The following is a 27,780-nucleotide window of genomic DNA, read 5'->3' on the forward strand; positions in this document are numbered from 1 at the left end:
TTCTTTTTGGCCGTGCATGCAGCTCGTCCGTCCGTCCGTCCCCGGCCGGGAGACAGACGCCAGCTCGGGGGGCCCGCCGCCGCCGCCGCCGCTGGTCACCCCAAATAAAGCAGACAACTTTGCATGCTTCAAGTTGAAATAAAAACAAGAGTTTGAAATCCATTAGAATAGGAATAAGGAATGCTTAACGATTTCCTTGATGTGGCGCTTGAATTTGTTTTGCTCCGTGGCGCTGCATTTCTTTCTTTCTTTTCTTCAAATAAAAATGCATTCAATGCACACGTGTGCGTGCGTCCTACTTTCCCTTTCACCTCGTTCAGTGGCGTAGCCAGGAATTTTTCCAGTAGGGGCGCGCGCCCATAGGAAAAAAAAATCGAACATCACCCACGCCGTTCGCTGATCGCTAAAACAACATCCGGGTCCGGGAGGCAAACGGTGAATGGATAACATCGCGCACATAGAATAGCGCAAGCACATTCGCGCAAGACCGAAAAAAAAAACGCCATGAAAATGAAGAATCGAAAAAGCTCGATTTTTTTTCAACCGGGGCGCAGGGAGTCCTAACCGGGGCGCCAGTGCTGTTGATTCTCAGAATTCTGCGTACAGAACGGTAAGAGCTTGTCGCATTCTTCCAAACACTAGAGGTCGCTCATTTCCTTCAAATGCCTAATAAATTACTACCAAGCACATCAAAACGGGGAAAAAAATGAGGAGGTCCCACTGTGATAAATAATGCATGCTGCGAAATATCAATCCCACCTGGCGCTACTGCTCGTTATATTTCTTGACGAATACATAAAAAAACCCATTTAAAAGTGGATCACTATCGTGAAAGTTGTTTAGAAACCTTAACCCGTCTCACTGACGTAAGCCCGAAATTTACGAGGGCAGTACGAGTTGGGGCTCGTCTTTATATAGGCGATCTTTGCGTGGGATGCACCCCGACTCACTGACGCAAGGCGACGCAAAGCACTTTGCAGTCACCTCTGACCCGCCCCCGCTGTTGACATGATGACGGGCGAACCGGGACCTTTCCCCTCGTTAACGGAGAGAGGTTTACCTGTGGAGTGAAAAGCGCAGACGACCAGCGAGACTTGGTAAAATTCACCCTCGTCAAGTGACGACAACACGTCGCGCTGATGTCAGTTGTGTCTTCACCCACCGCCGCCGCCGCGGTGAAAAAGAAGCACGTTCGCTTCGCTAGCATGGACGACGAGCAGGAAGAGGACACCTTGTTCGACAAAAGGAAGGACGCGGAACGAGGCGGGCTGAAGAGTGCACTCAAGGCGACCAAGAGGAAAACGAAATCGGGATGCGGCGACGAGGTGAAGGTGGTCGGAGGGGGCGGATACACGTCGTGCGGCCGCTGGATGGTCAGCCTCACTCTCTGCGCATCCTTTCTCGGCCTGGTAAGAAGACATAGTCGTTGAAGACGTGTCATAAATAAAATCAAATGAGATCATTTTTTTCTGTACATCAAAGTGTGACAAGGTAGCAGGGGCGTAGAGGGCGAGGCATCCTGGGGGGGCATCACTACTGAAGGGGGTCCATATGATGTCAATCAGCTTGGAGAAAGAGGATTAATATTCTCACCTAAATGTCTTCTTCTCCATGACTAAAAAAATACGATAAAAACACAAATGTTTAGGATTATCATTGTCACTTAAATGTTTCCTGCTTCCCCATAATGACATTGCATTTTGAGCGGTCGTAATTTGTTGCCTATCATTGCTAACTACTGCAACAATCTGAATTAAAATGATGTATTTCATGCTGTTTCAGTAAATGTCTAGCAAAAAAAAAAAAAAAATTCCACATGTGAACCTGGACTATATAATTTATGGACGGGCTAACGCGACTAGAGAAACACAGCTTCGTATGCCATTAATGCATTTAGGGACAAGAAATGATCTTTTGAGAGTTTCCAAAATAGTCCAACACATGCTACAGGTCGCACATTAAAGGCAAGTGTGCTAACTCGATCCGTTGAGCCACCAGTTGAACCAGTTTTTCCAATTTTGGCAGCCTTGTGCTAGAAGCTCTGCAACCTTCATAGAAAGGCTTACTGGTAAAACTTGATCATATTGTTTGCAAAAGTAAAATAGTAGTCAAACACCGAAGAAGTGACGGAAGAAGGAATGTAAGATAACTGAGTGAAAACAATTGCAAGGAAATAATCTCACTGAATCCCACATCAAATCAAGATCTTTGTGTTTCAGGGAATGGGGATCTCGGTCATCGGACCTACGTTTGAGGACTTGGCTTTCAACGTGAAGAAGAACATCAGCAATATCTCCTACATCTTTGTCGGCAGATCTGCAGGCTACATCGGTGGCTCACTTTTGGGAGGTGTCCTTTTTGACTGCATGAACCCCAATCTGCTGCTTGGTAAGCCCCGCCCACATGTCAGTCAGTTTTCTTAAACCAAATTTTGTTCTTCTGGATAACTTTGCCCTCCAGGTTTTTCTATGCTGATCACTTCGTGTGGAATGTGCGCTATCCCTTTCTGCAAACATGCTCTGCTTCTCACTGGCTTCATGTCCAGCGTTGGCATCTCTATGGGGATTCTGGATACAGGTAACAGGCAACAGCTAGGGATTCAAATTCGCATCATCACGTTGTAGAATTCAATTTTGGCTGCCATTTTGAAAAAAAAAAAAGCACAAAAAAGGAAAGACTTTGTGTTTTTTCTTGTCTTGCAGGTGGCAATGTTCTCATACTGAACACGTGGGGCGAGCAGGCTGGACCTCACATGCAGGCGCTCCACTTCAGTTTTGCGGTCGGCGCCTTTGTGTCGCCCATCATAGCCAAGCTGCTCTTCGGGCACAACGGCAACAGCAGCCACCTCACGGAAACCATCTTGAGCAACGCCACGTCCCCCATCGCAGCGTGGCCCATCGCCAACGACGATCACGCCATCCTCCAGTTCATCCAGAGAGGAGGCGGGGACCTCAAATCCATGTGGGCTTACATCGTAATCGGCCTGTTCATCCTCTTCACCTCCTTCCCTTTCTTCTTCCTCTCCGTCCGCAGCGACACGTCCCGTGACAAAGGTCGAACGTCCTCCGCAAAGCCCCTTGTGGCCAGACATCACACGGCGCTGGTCGTCCTGCTCTTCTTCTTTTTCTTTGCCTACGTTGGTGCCGAGGTAGCCTACGGCTCCTTCATCTTCACTTTTGCTAAGGATTACGCTCAAATGAGTCAGTCCCAAGCAGCCGGGCTGAATTCTTTATTCTGGGCGACGTTTGCTGCCTGTCGGGGGCTGGCCATCTTCTTCGCTTCTTGCATGTACCCAGGCACCATGATACTCTTCAGCCTGGTTGGCTCGACGCTGTCCTCCCTCTTCCTCTGCCTCTTTAGCAAGGACAAAGCCATGCTGTGGATTTGCACCGGTTTATACGGAGCTTCTATGTCCTCGACATTCCCCAGTGGGATTTCTTGGTTGGAGCAGTACACCACCGTAACGGGCCGCTCAGCGGCGGGATTCGTGGTGGGCGCCGCCCTGGGCGAGATGGTGTTACCAGCTCTCGTCGGCTTCCTGCTCGGGAAGATTCACGGACAGCCCTTGCTGATGTATCTGTCGCTCATCACGGCTACCTTCACCGCCATTCTTTTCCCGGTTATGTACAAGCTGGCCACCGTATCCGCCGGTCCCATCAGGAAACGTCACAGGAGGTGCCGAGCGGACGCCGACGACAGCGAGTACCGACAGGCGCTGCTGGATTCAGGAGCCGTTGACGAAGAGGAGGAGGAGAACGAGGCCGATCAGTGGAACGATGCAGACTTTGAAGTCATTGAAATGGACGACACGGCAAGTCTCAGCGGTTCACCCAATAAGGAGGGGTCTCCCTCAAATACTAACGGTGACGGTGGTGTGCCGACCGAACCTGCAAAAGGTTCCCCATCTGTCGACACCATCTCCCTCGTGGGAGACTCACCCAAACGCAAACTGATGCTCTTCCCTAACAGAGTCAAGAGAGACTGAAAACCCATCCTTTCCAGATTCTTCAACACCTTGATTTGTCCGTAGCCTGTGTAACCTGATGAGATGTTTACTTGCACAAGAAGTTAATTCACTGTCTGGCCAGAAATGTATATATTGTGTGCCTTTACCTCATTCACTGGCAGCCCAGTTCAAATTGATCTTGTACTTTTGTAGCCGTCAGTGGCAGCGAATGAGTTAATTATGTCTCCATTTAAAAAAAAAAAAACGATGTGCAGATGTCACGACTGGGTGCCAGTTCTTATGTTTAGAAGTTAAAGCGAGTATAGTTTCTATTCATCAATTCTCTATCAGTGAAGGGTCCAACACTCTTTTCACACTGCACTTATCAATGATGGTCACATTGGGCTGATGCAGCAACATTCTCCAATTAAAATTCTACAGCAATAAACCAACCAATGGGAAGAGCCTCCCTGTTACTTCCTGTCATCCTTACGCTAGGCTCTGGGGCAAATGCAAAAGAAACCCAAGTGCTGTGATAGTTTACAAAAGGGGTGTCAAACTCTTTTTTTGGCGGGCCGCATTGTAGTCATAGCTTCTTTGGGAGAGCCATTATGACTCAACCCAAATAAATGTATGAACACCTCATATTATATACAGTCAAAGCTACAAAACAAACTGACAAATAACTCGTTTTCAAATCAGACGAGTTGTTAGAAACCCTAGCTTCCAGGGGCGTCGACCTCCAGTCCTCGAGGGCCGCGTTCCAATATGTTTTCCAAGGTACCCTCGTTAAACACACTTGAGTGAAAAGTTCAGTTCATTTTCATGGTCTGGAGGAGCCTAACTTTTCACGCAGGTGCACTTAACGAGGGAATCTTGGAAAACATGTTGGAACGCGGCCCCCGAGAACTGGAGTGGAACAGGGAGTACATCTTAAAAAGGTGTTTTGACCTGCAAAACTGATTAGAATAAATCTAACGTGATCAATTAACTTCTATTGAAATAAACCTGATAAGACTTCTACAGCATTTGCACAATAAATGATCAAAATATGACTTTTTTGGCCAGGCAGTGTTGTTTGGAAGCTACATTGGCTGATGGAAAATCAGTGCCTTGCACAAGGACAGATTGATGTTCATAAAATCCAAGTAAGCTGCAAAGATTGCATCCGACTTGTTCAAAACTGTGCTGATAGCTGTAAAAATGTGATTGTTTTCTCCATATTTGGTGAAATGTTTTTTGTCTTGTGTGTGTGCTGAGTGCAATTAAGTGTATCATCACTGTGATCCAACCTTTTATTTTAGAAAAACATTTGAATACAATGACTTTTTATTATATCAATTTCAACCCACAGCAATATCCATTAAAAGAAAAAAAAAGTAAAGAAAAACATTTTTATTTTTACAAACAAGAGTCAGATCTGAACATGTTTGGATGACAGCACAGAAATGCACAGAGACAAATTATCAAAACACAGTATTGCACCAGTCCCAAGTTAAAAAACAAAACAATTTCACACTAGATGAGCATGAATACAATCAAAATGGCATCCCTGAATAGAATGTTTAAAAACAGCATTCAGGCTGGGGATGTAATTGGTTTTATGCTGATATAGTGACAATGTACTTATGAATCATACAAGGTTTATGTACATTAAACTGGAGTCCAAAGTCCAATTATTATTAAAACAGGTCACAATTATGTGTGGCTGTCACAACCCACACCAGACTCAGTGACTGGGGTGACTGTCATTTTAGTTGTTTTTTTAGGAAGCTGAAGATAGCTTTAATCAACAAATAATCATAAAGACATACACATGCCCTATGAGGGAGGCTCAAAGCAGACAATACTGTACTTGTATAACAAATACTGTTAGTAGTTAACAATGACACAATGACAACCCAACGAGGTTATCAGGTGAAGCACCATTGAAATGTTTCAAAATGAACACTGAGATGATAGCGGCGAATCTGCCATTTTAGCACCAAGTGAGCCGTGACGTCGGGTGGCCATCACAAGTCGTCGAGCAGCTGTCGCAGGTACGGCGCCTTGGAGAGCTGCCTGCTCACTCGACCCAGCTTGTAAAGGACGGGACAGTCCAACGACACGCACGGGACCTGGCGCTCGGCGCAGCCGCTGCAGTTCTTGCAGATCTACGGGACAAAACATGATCGCGGTTAGAACTTTTGCCGCTCGTAAAAAATGCACGTGATTTTTAGTTGACCTTGAGTAACTGCTCCTGTTCTCTCTCCTGCTGCCTCATGTCCTGATGGAGGGTGACGACCACGCGTTGCGGCGACGCACGGCACCGCGAGCACACGCCCAGCTGGGTCAGCTCGTCACACACGGGACAGTGCAGCGTGGTGAAATACTGTGAAATGGTGCCCTTCCTGGCCACGTCCTCTCCGCCGAAACCAGACGAGCACGAGGCCTTCTGGATCTGGCCAAAAAGAGAACCTTTCAATAAATTGACCTGCAGGGGGCGTGTGTACTCTGAAATTGCCACAAAGCAGCACTTTGTGCTCTTAACGCCCTCCTTTGTGCTCTGTGACTCTGATGAACAGGAAACGGGAAGATCCGCTTTCTCCGAGCAGCCTTACCCTGGGAAGCTCCTGGTACCAGCTGAGCACGTCGACGCCAATCAGCTGGAACATGCGGCCAAGCGGAGGCAGGATCTGCTTGGTGATGTAATAGGTGGCGTTGAGGCGGAGGCCGGGGTCCTGCAGCACTTCCAGGGGCCGACGGACCAGCTGGATGAGCGGCAATCCGGGCATCCCGTAGACAATCACGTAGGGGACGCGCTCGCCCACGCGAGGCTCCAGGCGACGGTCGTATGCCATCATTCGCCTGGACCAATGACAGCCAACCTTTTCACATACCGACTACTGTATCTAACAACTTTCATTTTCTTAACGCGGAATCATAATCAAGCCTCCTCGAAATGCAACTGAAACTCCAAAGCATACTTGATTATTAGTATGCATTGGTTTTGCACACAGAAAAACATCAGACAAGCCTGACATGATACAAAAAAAAAAGGATTGAGCACTGCAGTGTCAATCCAGTCTTAGAAACCTGACATGCTCAGCCATTAAAAGCATCGTTGCTAGGCAACAGGATTGGCTACCGTGTGTGGCCAGACAATGAGCAGTAGGAGGATTCAGAGCAACAGCACGAGACAACAAGGTGTTTCTTGGTCTCCGACACACAGGCTAGTCATATAACAGAGCTTGAATCATTAGGAATTGCTTCTTTCATTTCATTTCCACACACCTGGTGAGTTCCAATGCCGGTACGCAGGCACCAGGCCGATAGGAAGCGCTGCCTCGATATTCCTTTGCAAAGGTTAGGTCCTGCATGCTGGCCCGGCCGTCCAGAACCTTCACGCACTGGCGTTGAACAAACTGCTTCACCTGGCTGATGTCCCGCGTCTCAAAAAGCAGCTTGATAGAACGTTCCAGAATCTGAACAGGACACAAAAAGGATTATTTTCATGAAGAGTGCAAGATTTGTGTCAAGTTCAAAATGAAATAATGACGAACACAAAAGATGAAAATGAAGAGCTGAGAATGAACAAACACTTGACTAGTTTGCTGGATTAGCGCATGACGTGTAGGGCTGGTTTTTCCCGTTACCTTGGAAACAGCCGGGCAGCCATCACGTCGCACCGTTTCAATTCCTTTGGCGTCAAACACCGGCTCCTTCTGGTCAAGGCTCTCGTACATGTAGCCCACATAGCGCTTCTTTGTCTGGAGCACGCAGGGCAGGTAGACCTTCTCAAATTTGAGCTTGACTGGCTTTGGGTTGGTTGCAGTCACTGCCTCGGCGATCTCATCGCCAATCTTAAAGGCCTGCTCTTTGGTGGCGCCTTTTAACAAAACAAACATGCTGCACAACAGGAAGCATCTTGTTATTTTCGGTCTTTGTCAAAAAGGCTAGCTAACGTTACAGAAAAAAAAAAATACCTGTCAGTGTCTCCATACACAACACGTGCTCCCCACTTTTTTGTGTCATTGACCATCTTGATGGCCCTCTCCAAAGTTTCTCGTGCTTTATGGACTATGCTGTCACCCACCTGAACACACATGAATCTATTTTTATTATTTTTGTTACAAAAGCAGTTTAGCAAAATGTCCGCATCCTCATATTATTTAGTGGTTTTACCTCAACGCTGGGCATGCGTCCAGAATAGTTGGCGGCAGCGTAGCCAAAGGTGACGTTGGCGATGAGCTTAAGTCCGAGCTGGCGGGCATGCAGCAGCTTCATTAGCGCTTTTTCCTGCTTGTAGGTTTTCATGGATTGCTTCACCATGATACGCGTGTTGAGGATTTCCTCCAGCATGCTGGGAAGGACACCTTTGCGCACAGACGACTGCAGACAACACAGATGAGAATAGTAGGGATGTAACCACTCAAGCAAGCCCCATTTTGATTACATTTTCAGTTCCTGATTTTTTTTTCTTTTTTTTATTAACATTATAGTACATCTGCAGGTGATGCAGTCAGTGAAAAAAAAAAAAAAAGTTTTTCCTTTTGCATCTTTCTAAAATTGAATCTGAAATGAATACCGTATTTTCCGCACTATAAGGCGCACTTAAAAACCTCCGATTTTCTCAAAAGCCGACAGTGTGCCTTATAATCAGGTGCGCCTTATATATGGAACAATATTGAGCCACTACAGCAGGCATGTCCAAAGTCTGGCCAGCGGGCCAAATGTATATATAGCGACAAAGTTTTAAAATGGGCCATTCATTAATGGTGCGCCTTATAATCTGGTGCGCCTTATATATGGACAAAGTTTTAAAATGGGCCGGTGCGCTTTATAGTGCGGAAAATACGGTAGTTGGTAAATTGCATTTGCCCCTGAATAATGATAAGTCATAAGTTATTCTAAAATGGATACATATTGCTACTTTACTGTACCTTGACAAAGGCAATGCCATTGGGTGACACAGTGATATCATTTCGGAGCTGGTAGAGGAGTTCAGGGGAAACCCGCAAAGAGGTGCAGCCAAACTTAAACTCATCTGTCCTGAAATCGACATATGAATGAAAAAATACAGCTTCAAAACTTTCCCAAAATACAAATATTTCCTAATATTCCGATTTCTTAACTCCTCAGCTATTGAGGACATGATAAAAGCATCTTATTCATGTGTGCGTCTGTCTGGTTCTTACGTTCCCAAGTCGTCCACGTGGCCCAGGCAAGTGGAGTAGCAGTAATTGTATGCGATGACGATGGAGGGATAGAGCGACTGGAAGTCCAGGACAATCACTGAGTTACTGTAAAAGCGTGACTCTGGCTCCATGATTAGGGGGAGACACTGAGGCGCCCTCTGGTGAGCTCGCTGCTGGATGCTTGGTGTTACTGGGATATAGTTGAGCGGCTTGGCCAAACGCAACATCATGGACTCAACACGGTACTGCATGGAGAAGAAGAAAAAATAATTCAAAATGTGTTTATCCATCTCATTTTCCAGATGCAGCAGAAAATGTAAGATTGGCTAACTATAGACAATTCTGAAATTATAGAGATCATGCAAGAATGTAACACAAACCTGTGACCCTCGAGTAAGAACGTGGAAGAACTGGATCCCAAACAGTCTGGCCAGCTCGCTGGTTCTGCCGATGATGTCGTGCTGCAGAAGTAGTTGCATAGTGCCATGCACTCGGCTCACATAATGGTCTACCATCTTCCACCTAACACGAATACACAACAGCGTTATAGAGCCAAAATTATATATATTGTGGCATGTACAGTATAAAAGCTGTGTGCAATTTTGAAAACATACCTGTAGAGGTCAGTGTTGTGATCAAACCAGTCAGACAAAGTGCGGGGGCTGTATAAGGGGAAGCGCTGGTGGAGCACATGAAAGGCCACGTTCTCGTAAGTGTAGTTATTCAGCGTCACCTGGAAGTGGGAGGAGCCCCGGGCAAAAAAAATATGCATAAGATCAAACCCGGAATTAAAGTTTGAGATGAAAGCAGGGGAGAAAGAGGTTTTGGGGGGGGGGGGGACATGTCAGGACACACACCTCCGTTTTCATCACCCTCCATAAATTGAGGACAATTCGTCCAACGATGTTGATCTCAGTCATTGTGTCTGCTCCATACTCATCCCTTTCTGCAGCAAAGCGGTTGTCTCTCGAGTCACCTGAGGACACACAGAGCCAGACAGGCAACCAATTACAGTCTGCTTTCCTTTCAGCTTGGGAGCTATGACAGGAAACCACAGACTATGACTCATCTTTATATACATCTTAAAACATAGTTGCAGAGAGATATGTGGCCTGGCTATGAAGAAAATACTAATACCGTATTGGCCCGAATATAAGACGGTGTTTTTTGCATTGAAATAAGACTGAAAAAGTGGGGGTCGTCTTACATTCGGGGTCTAGACATTATACCTATTCGCAACGCTAGATGGCGCCAGGTATCTTTAAAGCGAATGCTGAACTTAACTCCCCAGGCCAAAGCGAACCCCTGTCATGAAGAATAAAAATAGCGGTAGCACGAAAAATAAAAAATAGCGGTAAGAAAGAAAAGAGAATAAAATAAAAGAGATAACCGAAAATGGAAAAACCAGAAGCCATTCATTTACAAATGTGATTGCACTTTAGTTTACATATTTAAAGGTTCAGATATTAAGATGTGATACAGTTTTTGCATGATTTGAATGCGGCAAAATAACATGCTTTTCCTCTCAAATATATTGTTACAATCATTTGTTTCAGATGTACTGTAATCATTTTCTGTATAAAAATTAAATTTGGTGTTCAAAAATCTTTTTTCAAACTTGAGTCTTGAAAAAGAGGGGGTCGTCTTAAAATCAGGTTCGTCTTATATTCGGGCCAATACGGTAATAATAATAATAATAAACTTTACCAGTGTAAAGTCAGAATATTTTTTTCCCCCCAGAATTATATTGTAATTCTATTTTACCTGGCACACGTGATAGCTGTTGACAAAGGTCTACACCAACAACCGCAGCTCGTTGGAGAAGGTAGCCCCATGAGTGCATCTGCACCTCATATCCAAACAGGATATCTGGGTCAAACCTACAAAAACACAGAAAAACAACTTTCCAGATAAAGACTTCAACACATGAATACAATATTCCATAATCACAATATTAGGTCCCAAACCTTCTCATGACGGCGACCAGTTCTTGAAACAGCATATTCTCATCTGTGGCGTACTTCACCTGCAGCCCAGAGACACCTGACCTGACCAGCAGGGGCGCTGTTTTTCTGTGGCCTGCTGAGTCAAACCGATTCATCACTAAACAACTTTTGACAAGAATCAAACAATGAATTTTTACCTTGGTCACAACTCTCGTGGTCTTTACGCACCACAATTGCACCTGTCAATTGGGAGCAGTCTACATTCGGCAAAGGAGCGTCAGAAGTCAGGCAGTAGAATAAGGCACATATGGGGTCAAACTCGGGGTCAGCTTCGAGGTCACGTCGAGTTCGTGCATGAAGCTCCATACCCATTAGTGTGAGGTGCTGGACCTGACACAAAATAATTTATTCTTTAGACCATATTTTATATGCATATACTGGGTTTATAATTTGTGGACTCGGATGAAATCCCGCAACGTCACCGAGATAGCCATAAAAACTTTTGTGTGGGTGGCAAGAAGGCATTTCTCACCTCATGCAGAGCTTTTGCATCCTTTAGGTTTTGCAGGCTGACTTTGAAGCCGTAAGAGTTGGCTATGCTAGGACCTTCGATCTGAGAATTGTCTCTCTTTGGAGTATTCAAAGCAGCAAAATGGTTCTGTGCGAGATGTTTGAACACAAGGAGAGAGTCAATTTTTTTTTTTTTTAGAAATTACAAGTTTTAAAAGTCCATGTTTGGTTTTACCTTTATCTGTGTGTTAAGTAAGACTCTTCTCAATGGCTCTGCTTGGCTTCCCCTCCTATGCTGTATTCTCGTAGCAACAGGGTCTTCTACAATGGGAATGCCAAAGAAGTACCAATGAGGGAAGAAAAAAAAAAAAAAGGAAATTATCCAGAAAATGGCATCTTACCTTTAGATATGGGGGTGCTGCACACAGGTTCCAGATGTTCAGCGCTTTTCAGATGCTTCTTTAAAAACGGTGTGCTCTGAAGATCATGATTGCTCATTTCTTCTTTATTAGCGACACGAGAGCTGGGATTTCCACTCACTCTTTCCAAGGAGAATCCAGGTGAGAGGGCTTCAGGAGAATTTTCCCTTTTTTGGTTGAACTCATCAGTGGCTAAGCTGTTCCTGGGCTCCTGCCATGAAGGCAATTCAAAGGGGTCTGGAGAGCTGGCTTCATCATCCTCTGCTCTTTCATCATCTTCTTCAAGCTGGATAGAACCTTCATCTGATAGTAGACTCATTTCTCGAGAGTCGCTTGGATTCTTTGTGGGGGGCAATATTAGTGACAGGTTGCCCTTTCTTCTCCTTGGAGTTCTGAGGCGAGGTTTCCCGCACAAGTTGATGTTTGAAGTGGAGCAGCCGGGAGCAGCTGACTCGACAGTCTCCTTCTTTAGCAACTCTGCGTGTCTTATCCCTTTTTGTAAAGTCTCATACTGCTTCCTGGCTTCCAACCACAATTGCACACGTTCCCGACTCGGCGGCATTTTGCAGGGCACAAGGACTACTTGCTTCTCACCGGTCATGCCCGGGGGGTCAGTCACAGCCTGACCTTTACCTGGGTGTGCTCCCTGGGCAGGCTCAGACGGCATTGGGGCAGCGGTATAATGCGTCATGGCTGAAAAGGCAGTTTTCCAGAAATGCAGGCCCTCTAAAGACAATTCTCCACTGAATTCCTTCAACTCCTTGACTAGTCTGGTTTCCACCGCTAGCTTACGACCACCAACCTCCCTAAGGGGGAGAGACAAGCACAATTAGTTGAAGACAACCGATACTTAACATATTGACAGGCATGCCTAAATTCAATTTGATAACAAAGACTTTGAAATTGTTTTGATATATTCTCACATTGGCTTTCCCGGAGCATCAGAGGGGTCGCTGCAGAAGGGCTCCTGGAAGGTGGCCTCTGATATCTCCAGGTCCAGCAGAGTGCTGAGGATCTCCTCCCTACTCGGAGGGCACATGAGGGGCTTCAGAATGTTGGCTCCTCCCCCTGGTCCACGGCTCTGGCTTGCCCTCACCTGAGACAGTGAGCTGACTGAGCAAGGAGAGCTACTCGGTGTGGTGGAAGTCAATACGTCAATGCCTTCCAGGAGATCGCCTGTTGGAGAGCTTTCATTGCTGGCAAGGCATGCGGAGCTTAAAGACAATGGTAGGGCAGGTTCACACGATGAAAATAGGAGATCTTTTCCTTCACAGTCAAAGTCTTGAAAGGGGCTGAGGGTGTTGGCATTGATTGACGCTAAGTCACAATCTCGGTTCTGCAATTTGTCAGAGTCAATGAAAGTGAGGTGGTTGGATGGAGATGGTCCTTGATCGGATCTGTCAAAGAGATCAGGACTGGCGGGTTTCACTTTGTGCCACTCGGAGTCTTGCTTCAGTTCCTCTCCATAACCCGACAGTCGTTGTAGTTTCTTAAAGGCCAACGCGTGAGCAGAGACAGCTTCTTGACTGGCGTCGCTCAAGAACTTAACTGGTAAGATTTGATCTGTCAGGACGAACTGAGTACCACTGTACGGGCTGGAGAATTGCGTCTGATCAATGGCGTTGATATCAAATGAATAGTTCGGTGGGAGCTCCGGGGATAAGCTGTCTTCGATTAAATTGCAACTGTCCATATCTGGGTCGGACGGGAAGAGCAAGCTGACATCTGACACGCTGGATTGGGTGTTTGATTGGCCTTTCCGTATCCTTCGTTTCGGATCTTTGGGGTTGGTGGATTTGGGAGCTCGGGGTTTTCTCGGAGTTGGTTTTCTGGGTTTGGCTCGTTCAGTCGCAGGATCAAGCGATGCTCCTGAGTGAGGTCCGGCGGTTGATTGGTTGATAGCGTCTGGTTGACTTTTTGCCTGACCACGCTGACTCTTTTGGTAAAGTTTCTTGAGGACAGCCAAGCTGCATGGGGTCTGAGAGAGATTCGGTTTTGCATTTTCCAGGGAAGGTGTCTGAGAGATTGAGGCTTTTGAAATTTGGAACTCCTCCATGGAAGGCTCTACCTTCACAATTTGCACATGTGGTACCATGTTCTGACTGGCCTCCATGATAGAAACGTCATTGTTTTCTAACTTTGGTTCAACAGACTGGACTGTCGTACATGTCGTCTGGTTAGCTGAAGAATTATCTGGAAAAACGACGTGATTTTTAGGGTTCCCGGCCTTCTTCTTGTACGATCGGCTAGGTTTCGGCTTGTTTTCGGAAGGATTGATTGGTTCAACTGAACCCGCTACTTTCCTCCTTTGTCTTGGTGGAGCTTTAACGTTTTGTGAAGCTTCTAGTTTTTTGGGATCTTCCCCTGAAGGCTCAATGGCAGAATTCTTGTCTTTCTTTTTAGCATCTGTAGATTTCGGAGTATATCTCTTTTTTGTTACTTTGGTGGAGGACTGTGGCATTTGTTGTGCAAAACTAAGACAGGGATCAATGAGCGTGTTTTTGAGTTGTTTTGAAGTTCGAAGAGGGTCTGGTGGAGACCAAGGTTGAGGTGGTTTTGAATCTGTAGGACTTTGAGCTCGATCAGAAAGATAGCCTAATTCAAACATACGTTTTTCACAGCTCTTAGTCCTTTTGACCCTTTCACCCGGTCCAACTTGAAGTTTAGAGACGCTATCGCCTGTTTTTTTATTCGACGGGTTGACTTTAGACTTTCGCTTATATTGTTTTTTTGTCTTTGACTCGGGGACGGGAACCTCAACGGCAGTCGATTCCAGCAATTTGGGCCAGAAATTCTTTAAGGGGGCTAGTTGATTGTATTGATCCAACTTGTCTTTTGTCAGTGTTACTCTCTTCTGCTCTGCATTGACTTTGCACATTTTCACCAACATGTTTTTCTCTCCTTTAAATCTGTTGATAATAATGTACTTGATGATAACCGGGGGTTCTTTCTTACGTCGCTTCTGGGATTTGATCTCCTGCCCACTACGGATACCGCAACCTTTGAGGCGTTCTTTTCCAGGTGCTCCGTTTTTAGACCGTGTGCCACCCGAGTATTCGCCGTCACTGTCATAAAGCATTTTTCGTTTGGTCCTCAGAGTGTATTTACTACCAGGCAGGGATGAGGCTTTTGTACAAGTTACTTTAGTAGCTAAATCTTGCAGGAGGCTTAAAGTGTCGTCTGAGGTGTCTTTAGCTTCTTCTGAGAAACTAGGAGCAATGACGAGTGAATTTTCTCCAATAATCGGCTCGTGTAAAATGGATTCTGGCTTCGCTGAATTGTCCTCACAAACTAGCATTTCCGTATCCCCGATCCCCGGACGATCAGGTGTGACCGAGGTACAACCGATGCTAACCTGGCTGTCAGGGGTGGAGCTGTCATCCATGTTTAATTTGTTGCTCGGTCCCGATAATCTTTTCTTATTTAGTTTTAGCCTGGACCTACGATTCTGGGCTTGTTCTACTTTGCTGCATGAATTGGGCATCTTTTTGTTGCAAGGTTTCTTTCCGTTTAGGCAGTTGGAGAGAATGACACTCGGGAAGAACTTGTAGTGTGCTTCCTGTTGCGCTACGATCGTCTTTTCCGTTTTGTTTTCCTGATAGTCCTCGTACCTGATTTTGAGCTCACCGACATCTCCCTCTTCGCTATCTTTACTCATCTCCCCCTCCTGAGGGTTGAAAAAGGTTTCATTTTCAAGAGTTGGAGGTGCTGAGGAAATGTTTCTCAGGAGGGGGCTATGTCGATCCAACTGGCTGAGGTCAAGGTCCGTCTTGGTTGAGCAGTTTCTCAGCTCCGAATAGCAGAGGGAAAACGCCCTGTGGTTCTGAAGTATGGACAGACGGTTTGTTTCCACGTTTTTTATGCCCTTTCTTCTTTTGGTGACCTTATTAGTGTTGGATTGAAAACTTTCAAGATCATCTCTATCCAAAGCTAAAGATGCTTTCTTGTCATAGTTGTACAAAGGGTGAATGTCCTCTTTTTCCACGCAGGTGGCCGATACGTCCGGTTGGCTGATTGTTTTACAGGGAATGGGATGTTTGACGGGTGGGATGTAGGGAATTTTTTTATTCACTTTTAAGCCTGTTGAACATTCACTAATGCTCTCCTGACTGCTCTTTGACTGAAAGTGTGGTTGCTCCTTGTCCAAAACATGAACTGGGCTGTGCTCGGAGTGTTTGCACTCCAGAAAGATCTTGGCTGAGGATGGGGGTTCAAGGTGGATACTCTCGCCTGGGATACGAGTTCCTGTCATTATAATTTTCTCGGTGACTACAAGGGAGGACTGGGTTCTGGAGCCGCTGTCCGTTAAGGACGAATCTAGGAACGAACACAAAAAAAAATAAAAATAAAGTCACTCATGCTGGAGCCTATCGCAGCTAATTAATACAATTATATTTTATACAGTAGACCCCGAAACAAACATACCGCTGCTCTCATCTGCTGCCCCATCAAACTGGGGGATGGACAAATGAGCAAATAAAGAATTATTAGCGCTCCACTCCATGTCGTCATCGGACGATTCCTGGTGCTCATCGCTGAAGTTGTCCTGTGCCTCCTTGACACCGGACCTGCACATACCAGGACTACCGATTAATCGGCACTGACGTGGACAAACATTTACAGATGGTGTCAATGCAAAAACAGACCTTTGTAAAGATGAGCTTTCAAGGGGCTCGCTGTCCCAGCGTTGTGACATTGTCACACTGAGCTGCGCCTCTTCCTTGTCTAACTCTGGTCTTGCCTCCTCGTCGTCACTGTTGTAGTGACAGTTTTTGGTACTCGGAAGGGACTGGGACTGTGAAGTGTGCAGACCAGGAGTCCTGCAGTCATCCGCTAAACCTGCCAGCAAATCAATCACGGCACGGTCTTGGCTGCTGTCTGCACAGAAAACAGGAACGTTACATTAATTATGATCAAGCAACTCCTTTCGCAAAGGTGTTCGTGTTTGAAATATGTGGAAACCTTTCATAATAAAATATTAAATCAAGTAAATATTACTTTGGGGGGGATCTGTCTCTTCTTCTTCACGTACCTAATAAAGGTGAGTGGCTGGATGTCTGAGAGGCCTGTAGGAAGCTCGGACTGTTCTCTAGTAGACATAAAATGGCCTCCTCATCAACAACAGCCTCCTCTGGGATTTTACCGCTGCTTCTGACAGATTCTAGGAAAACAGATACAAATCACAGTGAGCATCTCAGAACAGGAGAAGCTGTGCTTGTGACTTAACTTTCTTTCACTGTCAATTTTATGAAAAAAAATAAATAAAAATCATTCATCTTGACCTGGCTCAGAGTCCCTGTGCACGTCCACAGCTGAAGCAGGTGTACACTCCACTTCCTCTGGTGTCAAATGGAATGAGGAATGCACGGTGAGATCACTGAAAGCCTCGCCATCGCTAACAGGGGAAGCCGGTGTCCTAAATAGAAAGGTATAATGAAAAAAAGACATTTCGATAAAGTGGAGCTGGGTTGAAAAAGCTGACTAAAAATCGACACCACGGCAGCTAAATCTGAAAAAAATTGCAGCGTGAAAAAAAATAATCATGCATTGGCAAAAGTACAATACAAGTCTACTATACACTGGCGAGAGGAAAGGGCTCCCGAGAATTAGTGCGTTGTGTCGCTGTCACATAATTAGTCTGGTTAATGACTTTTAAAAGTGTCAAGGGAGGAAATCTGTCAAGTGTTGAGATGATTGCAGTGATTAACATTTTCTACTATCAAGGCCCACAAGGTTTTGTCGTTCAAGTATGGACCACATAGCTGCGTGAATGCTAAAAATCACGGCTGTTTATTGCTCTATTATTTTTCTTCTTATTTAGTGTCACAATTATAAATTCCTAACTATAGTTATCCGATAAAAATGTCACTGGGACTGTTGAGGTTTCGAGCCGAAGAAGACGGCAACTTACACATCAAACTCATTGTCCTTCAGAATCTCCTTTAACCTTCTCATGAAGATTTGCTCACTCTCGGTTGAAGTGACAAATGCACGTTCTGGAAAACATCGGGAAAAACAATTTCCAGAGCTGACATTCTTAATAACAAACAAATATCCACATTTGTCAATTGCTAACAAAATAATTAACAGTTTTATTTTGCAACACCGAGTTTGTTTTCATTTGCTGACCTTGCGACTCCGGAGTTTCAATCTGTGAATCCTTGTTCTTTTCTCTCCTTCGCTGCTTCTCATCCTCCCAGATTGCTTGTAGGCCGGGGTTCCTTCCGACTTGATCTGAACAAATGACAACAATGTAAGAAACACTTGATCCCTATCCTTTAGGCCATTTTACTGACAAAGAGCACTTGGATTTTCCTCAGCATCCTTACTGTCAATCTCGAGACGGTTGAGGACATCTACGGCAACAGCGTCAACTTCAAGCTCACAGGTGCTCTGCTTCTCCACCTCATCCAGGACTAAGGAGCTGCAAAGAAACCGAATGTAAAATCCTGAAATCAATTTTGATGGGTCTCAAAACACATGGCGGTTTCAAAACAGATTCCAAATGTCACCAGGGAATGGCGTTCTCCTCCCAGCGGACAAAGGTGCCCCCAAGGGTGCTGTCGTTGAGTTTGGACGTAGACGGGCTCTTCCAGGGACTGGATTTAGTGATGGGGGTCTGCTGGTCTGGGTTTGGCAGCACATCCTCTGAAAGTTTGTTAGGAGTTAATCAGAGTGCTGACTCCCATTTAACAAGTTTGGATGTGATGTTAAATTCCGTGTGTTTAATTTTGAGCACAGCCAAATCCCTGACTCTAGAAAATGATTTGAGACAATGAGATGAGTAGGTTTGGAAAAGAAAATGGCCGCACACACAGATCTTCACCCTTGTTTCGTACCTTTGTTTTTGCGCCCGCGGAACTTAACTGCTGCAAGATTGAGCAGGTTCATGCCATACAGGTTGTAGTCGATGAAAAGCTGCAGCAGGTATGGGATGTGGCCTTCGTGGGGCTGGTAAATCTTGTTCATCACTGCTCCGCTCTGCAACAACTCACAAACCCTGCCGGAAATTCAAAGCACAAACGAATCAATCAATAAATAAATAAATAAATAAACAAAACAAAAAAAAAAGCATAAATAAATGAATGAATAAATAAATACATGAATAAATACATAAATGAATAAATGAATTTACTGTTAAATTGAAATAAATAGATACATTAAGAAATAAATAAATTAAATCTGCAAATGTGTGAATCTGGAGGTGCTGCACTGTGATTTTTTTGTTTTTAATACTGCAATACTGCATATCAACCCTTCACAAATGATTGGATTGAATATTTGAGCTCATATCGTAGCGCAGATTCCAAATCGTCACAATTTGCACTCAGCAATTGATGAGCTGCTACTTGGTAATTGATGCAATACTTATAATGCTTATAAATGCTATTCACTTTCCACATGGCCTGCAATCTTACCTTTTGACCATCTGAGGATTGTACAAATATATCTTCATAAAGTGCTTCTCCTTGGAGTGGTATCCATAGAAAGGCCTGGAAGGCAGCATATTCCAAATATATTATTCCTCTTTAAGGATCTGCAGCATTTATGGATTCTAGTTGACCGTATTATTAGGGACAGGTGAACGGAGGCACTTGGGTACTTACATGCCAGAAACCATCACCACCTTGAAGATATGCTGGACTTCGGAAGCAGGGTTTCCCATGGCAACGTTGAGCGCTCTGTCAATGCTGAAGGCCACCAGACGCAGGTATCGTTCCGGTTTCTGTCCATGACCATCGTATGGGATATAGATGTATGGGAACACTCCATGAAGGTGGAGACATGTCTTCTGACCTGCAACGTGATGAAATGATCAATATTGGGTGATTAGTATCAAGCAGTAGGTTAAACGTCAGTCAGTTGATTAATTCAAAAATTCTCTGTATCATAAATGGTCCCCACAATTAGGTGTCTCCTGGAGTTGATCATTGAAACTGACATCAGGATTTTCCCTGACTTCAAAATTGTGTCCAGCTAATAAAAATGGCTAGCAATATCTCTATTTTTAAAAGTGTGAAGACAATTTTGCAATTTTAGTGATGACACAAAGTCTGTCTTTGCGGGGCCACATAAAATGATGTGGCGGGCCGTATCTGGCCCCCGGGCCTTGGGTTTGACATATTTTAATCAAACCGCATGCAGAAAGAAATATGATTCAGCCATGTTTCCACTATGTCTCCAATAAAGGATTGAGGAAGAAGGGATGTCAGTTGGTAGTGAGAGAGAACTGAGCTATGGGATTCGGAACATGACCCCCTTACAGAAATTTCTGAGGAGTCATCTGGGGTGAACTGTATTGCAGTCAGCCTGCAGTGTTCTTCTGTGGCTAGATTTAAACAGCAGGTCCAAGTGCCCAACTCCAAATTAATACCTACTACATCTGACTAATTTGATCGCACGTACATATTAAGTAATTTTCCCGCATTGCACAGAAAAATTGCATGCCAAGAACGCCACAAGCGTTAACACCAGGCAACAACAGTAAAAATAGCACACGGTAAACCAAGAAAACGCAAAATAGTACCGTATTTTCCGGACTATAAGGCGCACCTAAAAACCTAAAATTTTCTCAAAAGCCGACAGTGCGCCTTATAGTCCGGTGCGCCTTATATATAGACCAAATTCTTAAATTTAAACTGGCCCGAAGCATTGTGTCATGAAATCAATCATAAGTGGCCTGCTGAAGACTATGAATCATGAATCAAAAAGACTATGGATCATTATTTTGTGATTATAAAGTCATTTGTTGCGTCTGAAGTTGAAATAAAAAAGATAAAATGGAGAATGATTTGGATTAAAAATCTGACCTGATGCATTAATGGTGCGCCTTATAGTTCAGTGCGCCTTATATAAGGACCCTTAAAATGGGCCCTTCATTGAAGGTGTGCCTTATAGTCCGGTGCGCTTTATAGTCCGGAAAATACGGTACTCATTTTACTCTATACAGTATGAAAGAAAGCTTGTCTATGAAAATTCATCAGAAGACATTTCAATTCACACGCTCCTAAAAGGATTAAATCGTGCCCTACACTAATTAAATAACTCCTGGAGAAGCCAGATGGGATGAGAATATCCCATTGGTCTTTGAGTGAGCCCACAAGAGCGGTAAAATTTATTACACAAATTACATTGGCCTGTACTGAGTGTGTGTGTGTGTGTGTGTTTTCTTTGTGTCTGGCTGCTTGGAACAGCGACAGATAAATCGCCACTCTAACCACTAGTACAGTTTTTCCTTTCTGGGATACATTTAGCTCAGTTGTTATGAGTTGCTAAGCACACAAAGATTGGTTGATAAGCAGGATAGACATGACAGCATAAGCTAAAGCGGAGGTGTCAAACTCAAGGCCTGGCGGGCTAAATCCGGCCCACCATGTCATTCTAAATATCAAAATCACGTCAACTCTTGCTAAAATCTATATTATAATTTTTTATTTGCATGTGTAAAGTATAATAATGTGGAGATTTTGTATGATTTTTTTTAAAATCCTTTTTACAGTCATTTGAACAGTAACTGAAGAAAATATTTAATATAAAATACTGCCCTGGAAGGCATAACGAGGAAGTGGCCCGCGATAAAAAATGACTTTGACACCCCTGGGCTAACCTATAAAAGTCTATACAGGAACTCAGCTTGTTTTACGTCAAATTCAATATTTTGTTAGCATGTAAACCTTTTGACAAGCGGGATTATTCCACATTTTAGAACGGCACGGCACACCGTGACCAATGGAAAGCTGGTCAAATATCAAGCAATACCCACAGAGCACAAACCTCAATTCCCAAAATTACAGAGACAATCACAAGCAGGAAAGTGTGAGTGTACAGAGCAGCTACAAACGTCCCGTCCAATTTTCTTGAAGACATGCAGATGGTGGGGAATTTCTAGCTGTACCGCATCAAATTCTGAACCAGAACAATTAGAAGCACGGTACAGTGTTTTTCACAATATTTTGGGGGGATTTAAGTTTAAATTAGATAGGGCAGAAAAGTGATGGCATGTATCCCTGCATGGAAAGCAACTGCAGACGAAATGATTCTCATTCTTTACTAGGAAAGGAAGTTCACTTTAGTGCATAGGTGTTAAACTCAAGGCGCGAGGGCCAGAAACGGCCCGCCACATCATTTGATTTGGCCCACAAAGACAAATTGTGCATCGACTTCATGTGTCAATACCAAAATTACAAATTGTCTTCACTTTGGAAAAATGAGGAACACAAGTTGTACATACAGCAAAAAGGAGAGTTTTTTTTCAGTGTTGTCGAAAAGACAGCTACATACGGGCTAAAAAGACTTTTGGCCCAGGCTATTTTAAGCCTACTAGAATGGACATAATTTAAAATCAATTAAAACATTATGCCATGCAAGCATTCAGCTGGAAGGCCGAAAGGAACAAAAGAATTGTGTCCGGTTCATTTGCACCCCTACCTCGACTTGCCCTGGCTAATGACTTGCCATCTGAATATGAAAGCATGCGAGTGGGTGGGCCTTAAAAAGCACTTAATGTTGAGGATTAGAAAGCCCTGTTGAGTTGAATGCAGCAGTGATGGTGGTGGGTGGGGGGGATGCAAACTGCAAAGGAGGATGAGAGGGTGACAATAAAGGGCAAAATATTCCCCAGTTTTAAACATTTTGCTTTAAGGCAGCAGGATAGACCATTCCGGGGACACTGCGTCATTAACGCAGGAGAAAACAATCAAAAAGTAAGGAGGGACTTTCAAGCAGAAAGCTGAACTGAATGCAAAAACAGAAACACACAAGAGCTGTGCTATTTTTAGTAACAAGAATCCCCCTACCCTCCCATCTTATAATGAGCCTCACACTGACTGTATGCTGCAATGGAATTAAAAATTGATCAAAACAGATCTGCACTGCAGTCTCGGACCAAAAGTGGACACCAGTTTGGCTGTGCAGTGTTGTTTATTTTAAACGAAAACACGTGACCATATTTGGAGACAATGAGGATGTGCTGGAAGACAAGTCTATGAATGGGTCTTATCTATTTATAATCGAAAAATATTGACACCGAACACACACACACATTATCTATCATCCCTGGAAAGCAAACAGCTTTTCCATCAGTGATTCAAGCTTTTTTTGAATCCTTCATTCTATTTATGTTCCAGTTCTTGATCTGCCTTGAAACCAGCAATATGTGAGGGTAATTCTAAACCAGGTTTAAAATTCTATCTCCTCAAAACCATGCGCTATCAACAAGTAATTTCATACAAGTGGAGTATTTAGAGAATGTTAATGAACCAGAAGAACTAACTGTAGGGGGACAATGTCTATCCTAATGAGCAAGGGAGTCCTTTTGAAACTTCCTATTATCCTATTACTGGATCCATGAGGAATTCCTTTAGATGGTATTAAAAGGTTCCCCTGGGGAGAACTAAACCTGGGGTGAAAGGGGCCCACCACTTCATTCCTCCCTCTGCTGGTCATTCATTACCTCGCTTGCTCTTGTCTTGCACGTTTGAGTAACCAAAACAAGGTGCCTCCTCCTGATATAAAAAGTTAGGAGAGTTTGTCTATCTCAACCAAACAAGACACAAAGCGATCCAAAAAGTCAAATAGGTCAGCTTGTGAGGAGCGGTCGATATTTGAGATTCATTTTAGATACAAGTGTGTGTACACAGCATGCTCAGACTGGCCACACACTTGATGCTAGAAAAAAAGAGAGAGAAGGGGGGGGGGGGGGGGGGGAAACCCCACAGGAAGCAGGCATTGAATTACACAAAGCTGATTGACTGGTGGAGGGAGTGTTCAGAGTTTAGGTCGTGGAAGGACATGGAGTATGAGGTCTGGGATTGCAGCCAAAGCCACGTGCTGCAGAGCAGATGCACCAGCGAGAGAGCACAGATGACATAAATGTTCACATAAAAATAAGAGCTTATGTGTTGAAGAAAAAAAGGAAACGGAGAAATGCTGCAGAGGAACATAAAGTCGTTGCATTCCAGACTATTTTAATAAAAAACAACAATAATAATAATGACTAAAAGATGAATATGAATAATAATAAAATAATACATAAATAAAATAAATCAGATAAATAATAATAAAATAAAAAACTATTAAAAAAAAAAGGAAAAAAAGAAAAACTGTTGACATGGGGATCACGCGGTATACAAACAGATGTGTCACTACAACTGATTCAAAACAGCAAAAGCAACTGTGACATGTTTAAACGTGTGTGGTTGGACTGTATAGGTTTAATCAGTGAAAGCCTTTAATCATCTCATGATTCTGGCGCCCATCTTTTAAATGCGTCACATTACGGAATACAAGTTAGGCTGAGTCAGAGCGGTACGCAGACCAAGCAATAAAGCTGCGCCTGATTTTCTTGATCTAAAAATCTACAGTAAAAAACAAAAAAGGTCAGTGTGCAAACAGAATCATTTCAGGCTCTAGACGCAGCGGCTCCGAATCATTTGTGTGCTTCCACCTCAGGTTGTTGCCATGGTGACAATAAGCTGAAATGTAGCGGCAGGGTATTTCATGTGTTGAAAAGAAAAGGGTGGAATTGCAAAGTGGGTTAAGGCAGTGTTACAGATGTGATCCAGCTGGAGTTGAGTAACATTAGAAAACGTTTACATGTATTGGTATTAAACGTCTAACATGAGTACAGAGTACTTCAATTTGAGACCACATAAATAACTTTGTGTACTGCAGAGCATGTGTGTGTGTGTGTGAAAGTCTAGTTAAAGAGAACAGCATGTACTGTAAATGCAAGTCAGTGAATTCAATCCTTTATTCCGTATGCACGTTACAATACTCCTTACGGGCTGTTTTTAAAGTTTTGCACAAGGGTTTTGTACTTATGATGCAAAATATTTGGGATTTTATGCCAAATTGGTGATCGTTTAAAAATAATTTGGGCCTTTTTTTTGGAAGCGATGTCAGGTTTTGCCACATGTTCTCCTTGTATTCAGTTCATTAGGTTTTTCTGGGGGAATTTTTTGGAGTTTGATTCCCCCCCCCCCCCCCCCCAATGCATTTCAGTCTGTGTCAATTATACGCACATTTGTGATATTCATGGTAGTAATGATGAGCATTTTTGCCCATTTTCCAATTTGTTATGGACCAAACTGAATTATTTGTTTTCTGCAGCAGATTCGAACTTCCCCCCCCCCATCCAACAAATCGATTAATCGATGTACGTGCATACAGAGATTTGTGTGCGCGTATTTACTTATTTCAAGCAATGTTTCCTGTGGTCGCCGCTGTGTTCTTAGCTAGCATACAACGAAAATGAAAACGTCGAAAAGCATTGTCAGGTCTTCAAATAAACGAATACCGTCGAGCCCTGGGAGCTAAGGTGCTCGCCAACGCCACGCCATGGTGGGGCTGTGGGAGCCTCCATAAAACCGTCTGGTGTATAGGGGGAAGGGAGGAGGGTCTCTCCGCTGCAGGCGTGGGTTAGCAATGGTGCTCCACGCTTTACAATAATGTGTCACCACACCCTTAAATGACCTACACTGGCATGTCATCGTGTCGTCTTGTAGCTGCACAGACTCCCGTTGGTTTTGTTGTTTGCGGTCCCGTGAGGAAGCGCGTGTGCAACAGACCGCCCGCGCAAGCTCCACGTCTCGTCCCGCGTGGTGTAAAAAGAACGCGGTACTGTGGTTTCTCTGACAAAAGGCTGACAAATAATTGACTAACCTGCGGGCGTTGCTCCAAATATCCGCACCACTGGCACCTTCTTCACGTCGCTTTCCCTGAACTCGGAATAACACACGTCCAGGTTTTTTATTGGACTTGCCAGGTAGTAGTCTGCGGTGACGATGCGCACGGCAAACATGACTGCTTTGGCCGCTTCACACCAAGCAAAATAGCTGAAAAAAACAATTGCTAGGAGTCCATTTGGGAAGAAATACTCGACTACCAGTTGAGAAAAGCCGGCCCGGGTGCTGTCACTCCGAAAGGACGAAGCGCAGGGGACGCCCGGTTGGAAAGAAAAGGAACAAAAGGTTCCGCGTCACCGACGCGTTCTAATAATCCACAATTGTACCGCAGCAGTGGAGCTACAGCAGACAACGACTCTCCTTCGCTGTCGGCTCCATGTTGCTCGGCGACTGTCCCGTGATTTTTAACAGTGCATGGTGTTTTTGTTTTCAGCCAGGAAGACGTACCCCTGGCCTTCCGGTATGCGGCGTCTTTCCCCGAACCACGAGTTGGGTCTAGCAAAGCCGACAGCCCCCTCCATTGGCGCTCCCTCCAGGCCCGCACTTCCTTATGAGGCGACTACTGAGAAGTGTCCGACTGGGGCAAGTTATATTGCAGGTTCAGGTTCCGGCAAAGAATTTCGAAATAAAATATAGGTGCGCTATTTGATGCCCTGAAAACAACAACAACTTAAATCGCTTATTTTGAAGGAGTGTTGTCTTGCGAAGCCTGTCATAAGAAGTATGTTGGAATGTTGTTTTTGGACTAGATTCATTCGATGTCCTGCTAGTGTGCTGAATCGACCACATACGAGTGTCGTCTTTGTCCTCACTTATAAGACGAATCAATTCAAGAACGAGTCTTACTCATGACAAATACTACTTGGTACTGACCTTTTCCCACGACAGTACTGCCCTCTACTGTGTTTCTATTCAATAATGTGTGAGGCAAAACTGTACTAACGATTGCATACAACTGACCTTACACAATTTCATTATTTAACATAGTTCTATCTACATGAGTGTATATTGCAAATGTATAATGTTCACTGTGTATAGAAGTGATGCGAGTAACGGGGTTCTCGGGTTATTATACAGCGGAAATGTAGTAAAAAAAAAAAAAAGTCAACAAGATCCCTGGCGTAGCCAAGCCGGGACTCCCTGCGCCCCGGTTGAAAGAAATCGAGCTTTTTCGATTCTTCCTTTTCATGCCGTTTTTTTCTTTCGGTCTTGCGCCAATGTGCTTGCGCTATTCTATGTGCGCGATGTTATCCATTCACCGTTTGCCTCCCGGACCCGGATGTTGTTTTAGCGATCAGCGAACGGCGTGGGTGATGTTCGATTTGTTTTCCTGTGGGCGCGCGCCCCTACTGGAAAAATTCCTGGCTACGCCACTGAACGAGGTGAAAGGGAAAGTAGGACGCACGCACACGTGTGCATTGAATGCATTTTTATTTGCAGAAGAAAAGAAAGAAATGCAGCGCCACAGAGCAAAACAAATTCAAGCGCCACATCAAGGAAATCGTTAAGCATTCCTTATTCCTATTCTAATGGATTTCAAACTCTTGTTTTTATTTCAACTTGAAGCATGCAAAGTTGTCTGCTTTATTTGGGGTGACCAGCGGCGGCGGCGGCGGCGGCGGCGGGCCCCCCGAGCTGGCGTCTGTCTCCCGGCCGGGGACGGACGGACGGACGAGCTGCATGCACGGCCAAAAAGAAGCACGCTCCGTCAGCGAGCAGGTGCGCCGAGCCCACCTGGCGGCCCAAGATCTAGCAGCACAGGAGGCCAAGCAGCAGGCTCAGCGTCAGCAGCAGCGAGGAGGACGGCGCCACGGCACCGCTGCCAACTTGGGGAAAAGAAACATGGTCACCTGGAGGCCAGGCCAGGCCAGGCCAGGCCAGGCCAGGCCAGGCCAGGCCGCCACTCCTCCCTCCCTGACTCACCAACCGTCAAGACGTATTTGGGGGACTCGTCGTCGCCGGCCTTGCACCTGTATGCGGCCGCGTCCATGGCCTTGAGGGCCGGAAAGACGAATTCGGCGCCCGTTTGGCCCGACATCACTAGGCCGTCCTTCAACCAGGCGAAGTGGGTGACGTGGGTGACGCGGGTGCCGTTCT

At 44.8% G+C, this 27,780-nt stretch overlaps 2 protein-coding genes across 4 annotated transcripts; one reads left to right on the forward strand and one right to left on the reverse strand.

Annotated features, from left to right (window-relative positions):
• Positions 1-950: 950 nt before the first annotated feature.
• Positions 951-4,707, forward strand: mfsd4b (major facilitator superfamily domain containing 4B). Its single transcript, XM_037244080.1, has 4 exons — positions 951-1,409; positions 2,220-2,388; positions 2,461-2,577; positions 2,703-4,707. Exons 1-4 carry the CDS (start codon positions 1,140-1,142, stop codon positions 3,983-3,985), a joined length of 1,839 nt encoding a protein of 612 aa, XP_037099975.1. The 5' UTR covers positions 951-1,139; the 3' UTR covers positions 3,986-4,707.
• Positions 4,708-5,227: 520 nt separating this feature from the next.
• On the reverse strand, positions 5,228-26,121 carry rev3l (REV3 like, DNA directed polymerase zeta catalytic subunit). Of its 3 annotated transcripts, none has more exons than XM_037244078.1 (31): positions 25,661-26,121; positions 19,606-19,795; positions 19,417-19,491; positions 18,838-18,998; positions 18,511-18,646; positions 18,328-18,422; positions 18,128-18,232; positions 17,910-17,994; positions 17,281-17,414; positions 17,031-17,159; positions 16,645-16,876; positions 16,424-16,566; positions 12,922-16,315; positions 11,981-12,804; positions 11,815-11,900; positions 11,602-11,727; positions 11,267-11,459; positions 11,091-11,202; positions 10,888-11,003; positions 9,981-10,099; positions 9,738-9,856; positions 9,504-9,645; positions 9,124-9,368; positions 8,869-8,977; positions 8,111-8,317; positions 7,912-8,021; positions 7,582-7,834; positions 7,220-7,410; positions 6,547-6,793; positions 6,171-6,386; positions 5,228-6,099 (listed from the first exon to the last, which is right to left on the reverse strand). In XM_037244078.1, exons 1-31 carry the CDS (start codon positions 25,797-25,799, stop codon positions 5,959-5,961), a joined length of 8,574 nt encoding a protein of 2,857 aa, XP_037099973.1. In that variant the 5' UTR covers positions 25,800-26,121; the 3' UTR covers positions 5,228-5,958. The 3 variants fall into 3 exon arrangements, with proteins under 3 accessions (XP_037099973.1, XP_037099972.1, XP_037099974.1); XM_037244077.1 differs by having other exon boundaries at positions 11,091-11,205; XM_037244079.1 differs by lacking the exons at positions 17,031-17,159; positions 17,281-17,414; positions 17,910-17,994; ... (5 more) ...; positions 19,606-19,795; positions 25,661-26,121 and having other exon boundaries at positions 11,091-11,205; positions 16,641-16,817.
• Positions 26,122-27,780: the final 1,659 nt, after the last annotated feature.

The sequence above is a fragment of the Syngnathus acus genome, chromosome 24, assembly GCF_901709675.1.
Source record: "Syngnathus acus chromosome 24, fSynAcu1.2, whole genome shotgun sequence".
Lineage (NCBI taxonomy): Eukaryota > Metazoa > Chordata > Actinopteri > Syngnathiformes > Syngnathidae > Syngnathus > Syngnathus acus.

Bases quoted from the DNA above. Each gene is read 5' to 3' on its own strand.
- rev3l (XM_037244077.1), bottom strand. From the start codon at position 25,799: ATGTTTGCCGTGCGCATCGTCACCGCAGACTACTACCTGGCAAGTCCA. The intron at 18,647-18,837 runs GTACGAAACAAG...ACAAACTTTCAG, and splicing joins CCGCGGGCGCAAAAACAAAG to AGGATGTGCTGCCAAACCCA. The intron at 11,206-11,266 runs GTAAAAATTCAT...GGTTTGACTCAG, and splicing joins CCACGAGAGTTGTGACCAAG to CAGGCCACAGAAAAACAGCG.
- mfsd4b (XM_037244080.1), top strand. From the start codon at position 1,140: ATGTCAGTTGTGTCTTCACCCACCGCCGCCGCCGCGGTGAAAAAGAAG. The intron at 2,389-2,460 runs GTAAGCCCCGCC...TTTGCCCTCCAG, and splicing joins GAACCCCAATCTGCTGCTTG to GTTTTTCTATGCTGATCACT. The intron at 2,578-2,702 runs GTAACAGGCAAC...CTTGTCTTGCAG, and splicing joins TATGGGGATTCTGGATACAG to GTGGCAATGTTCTCATACTG.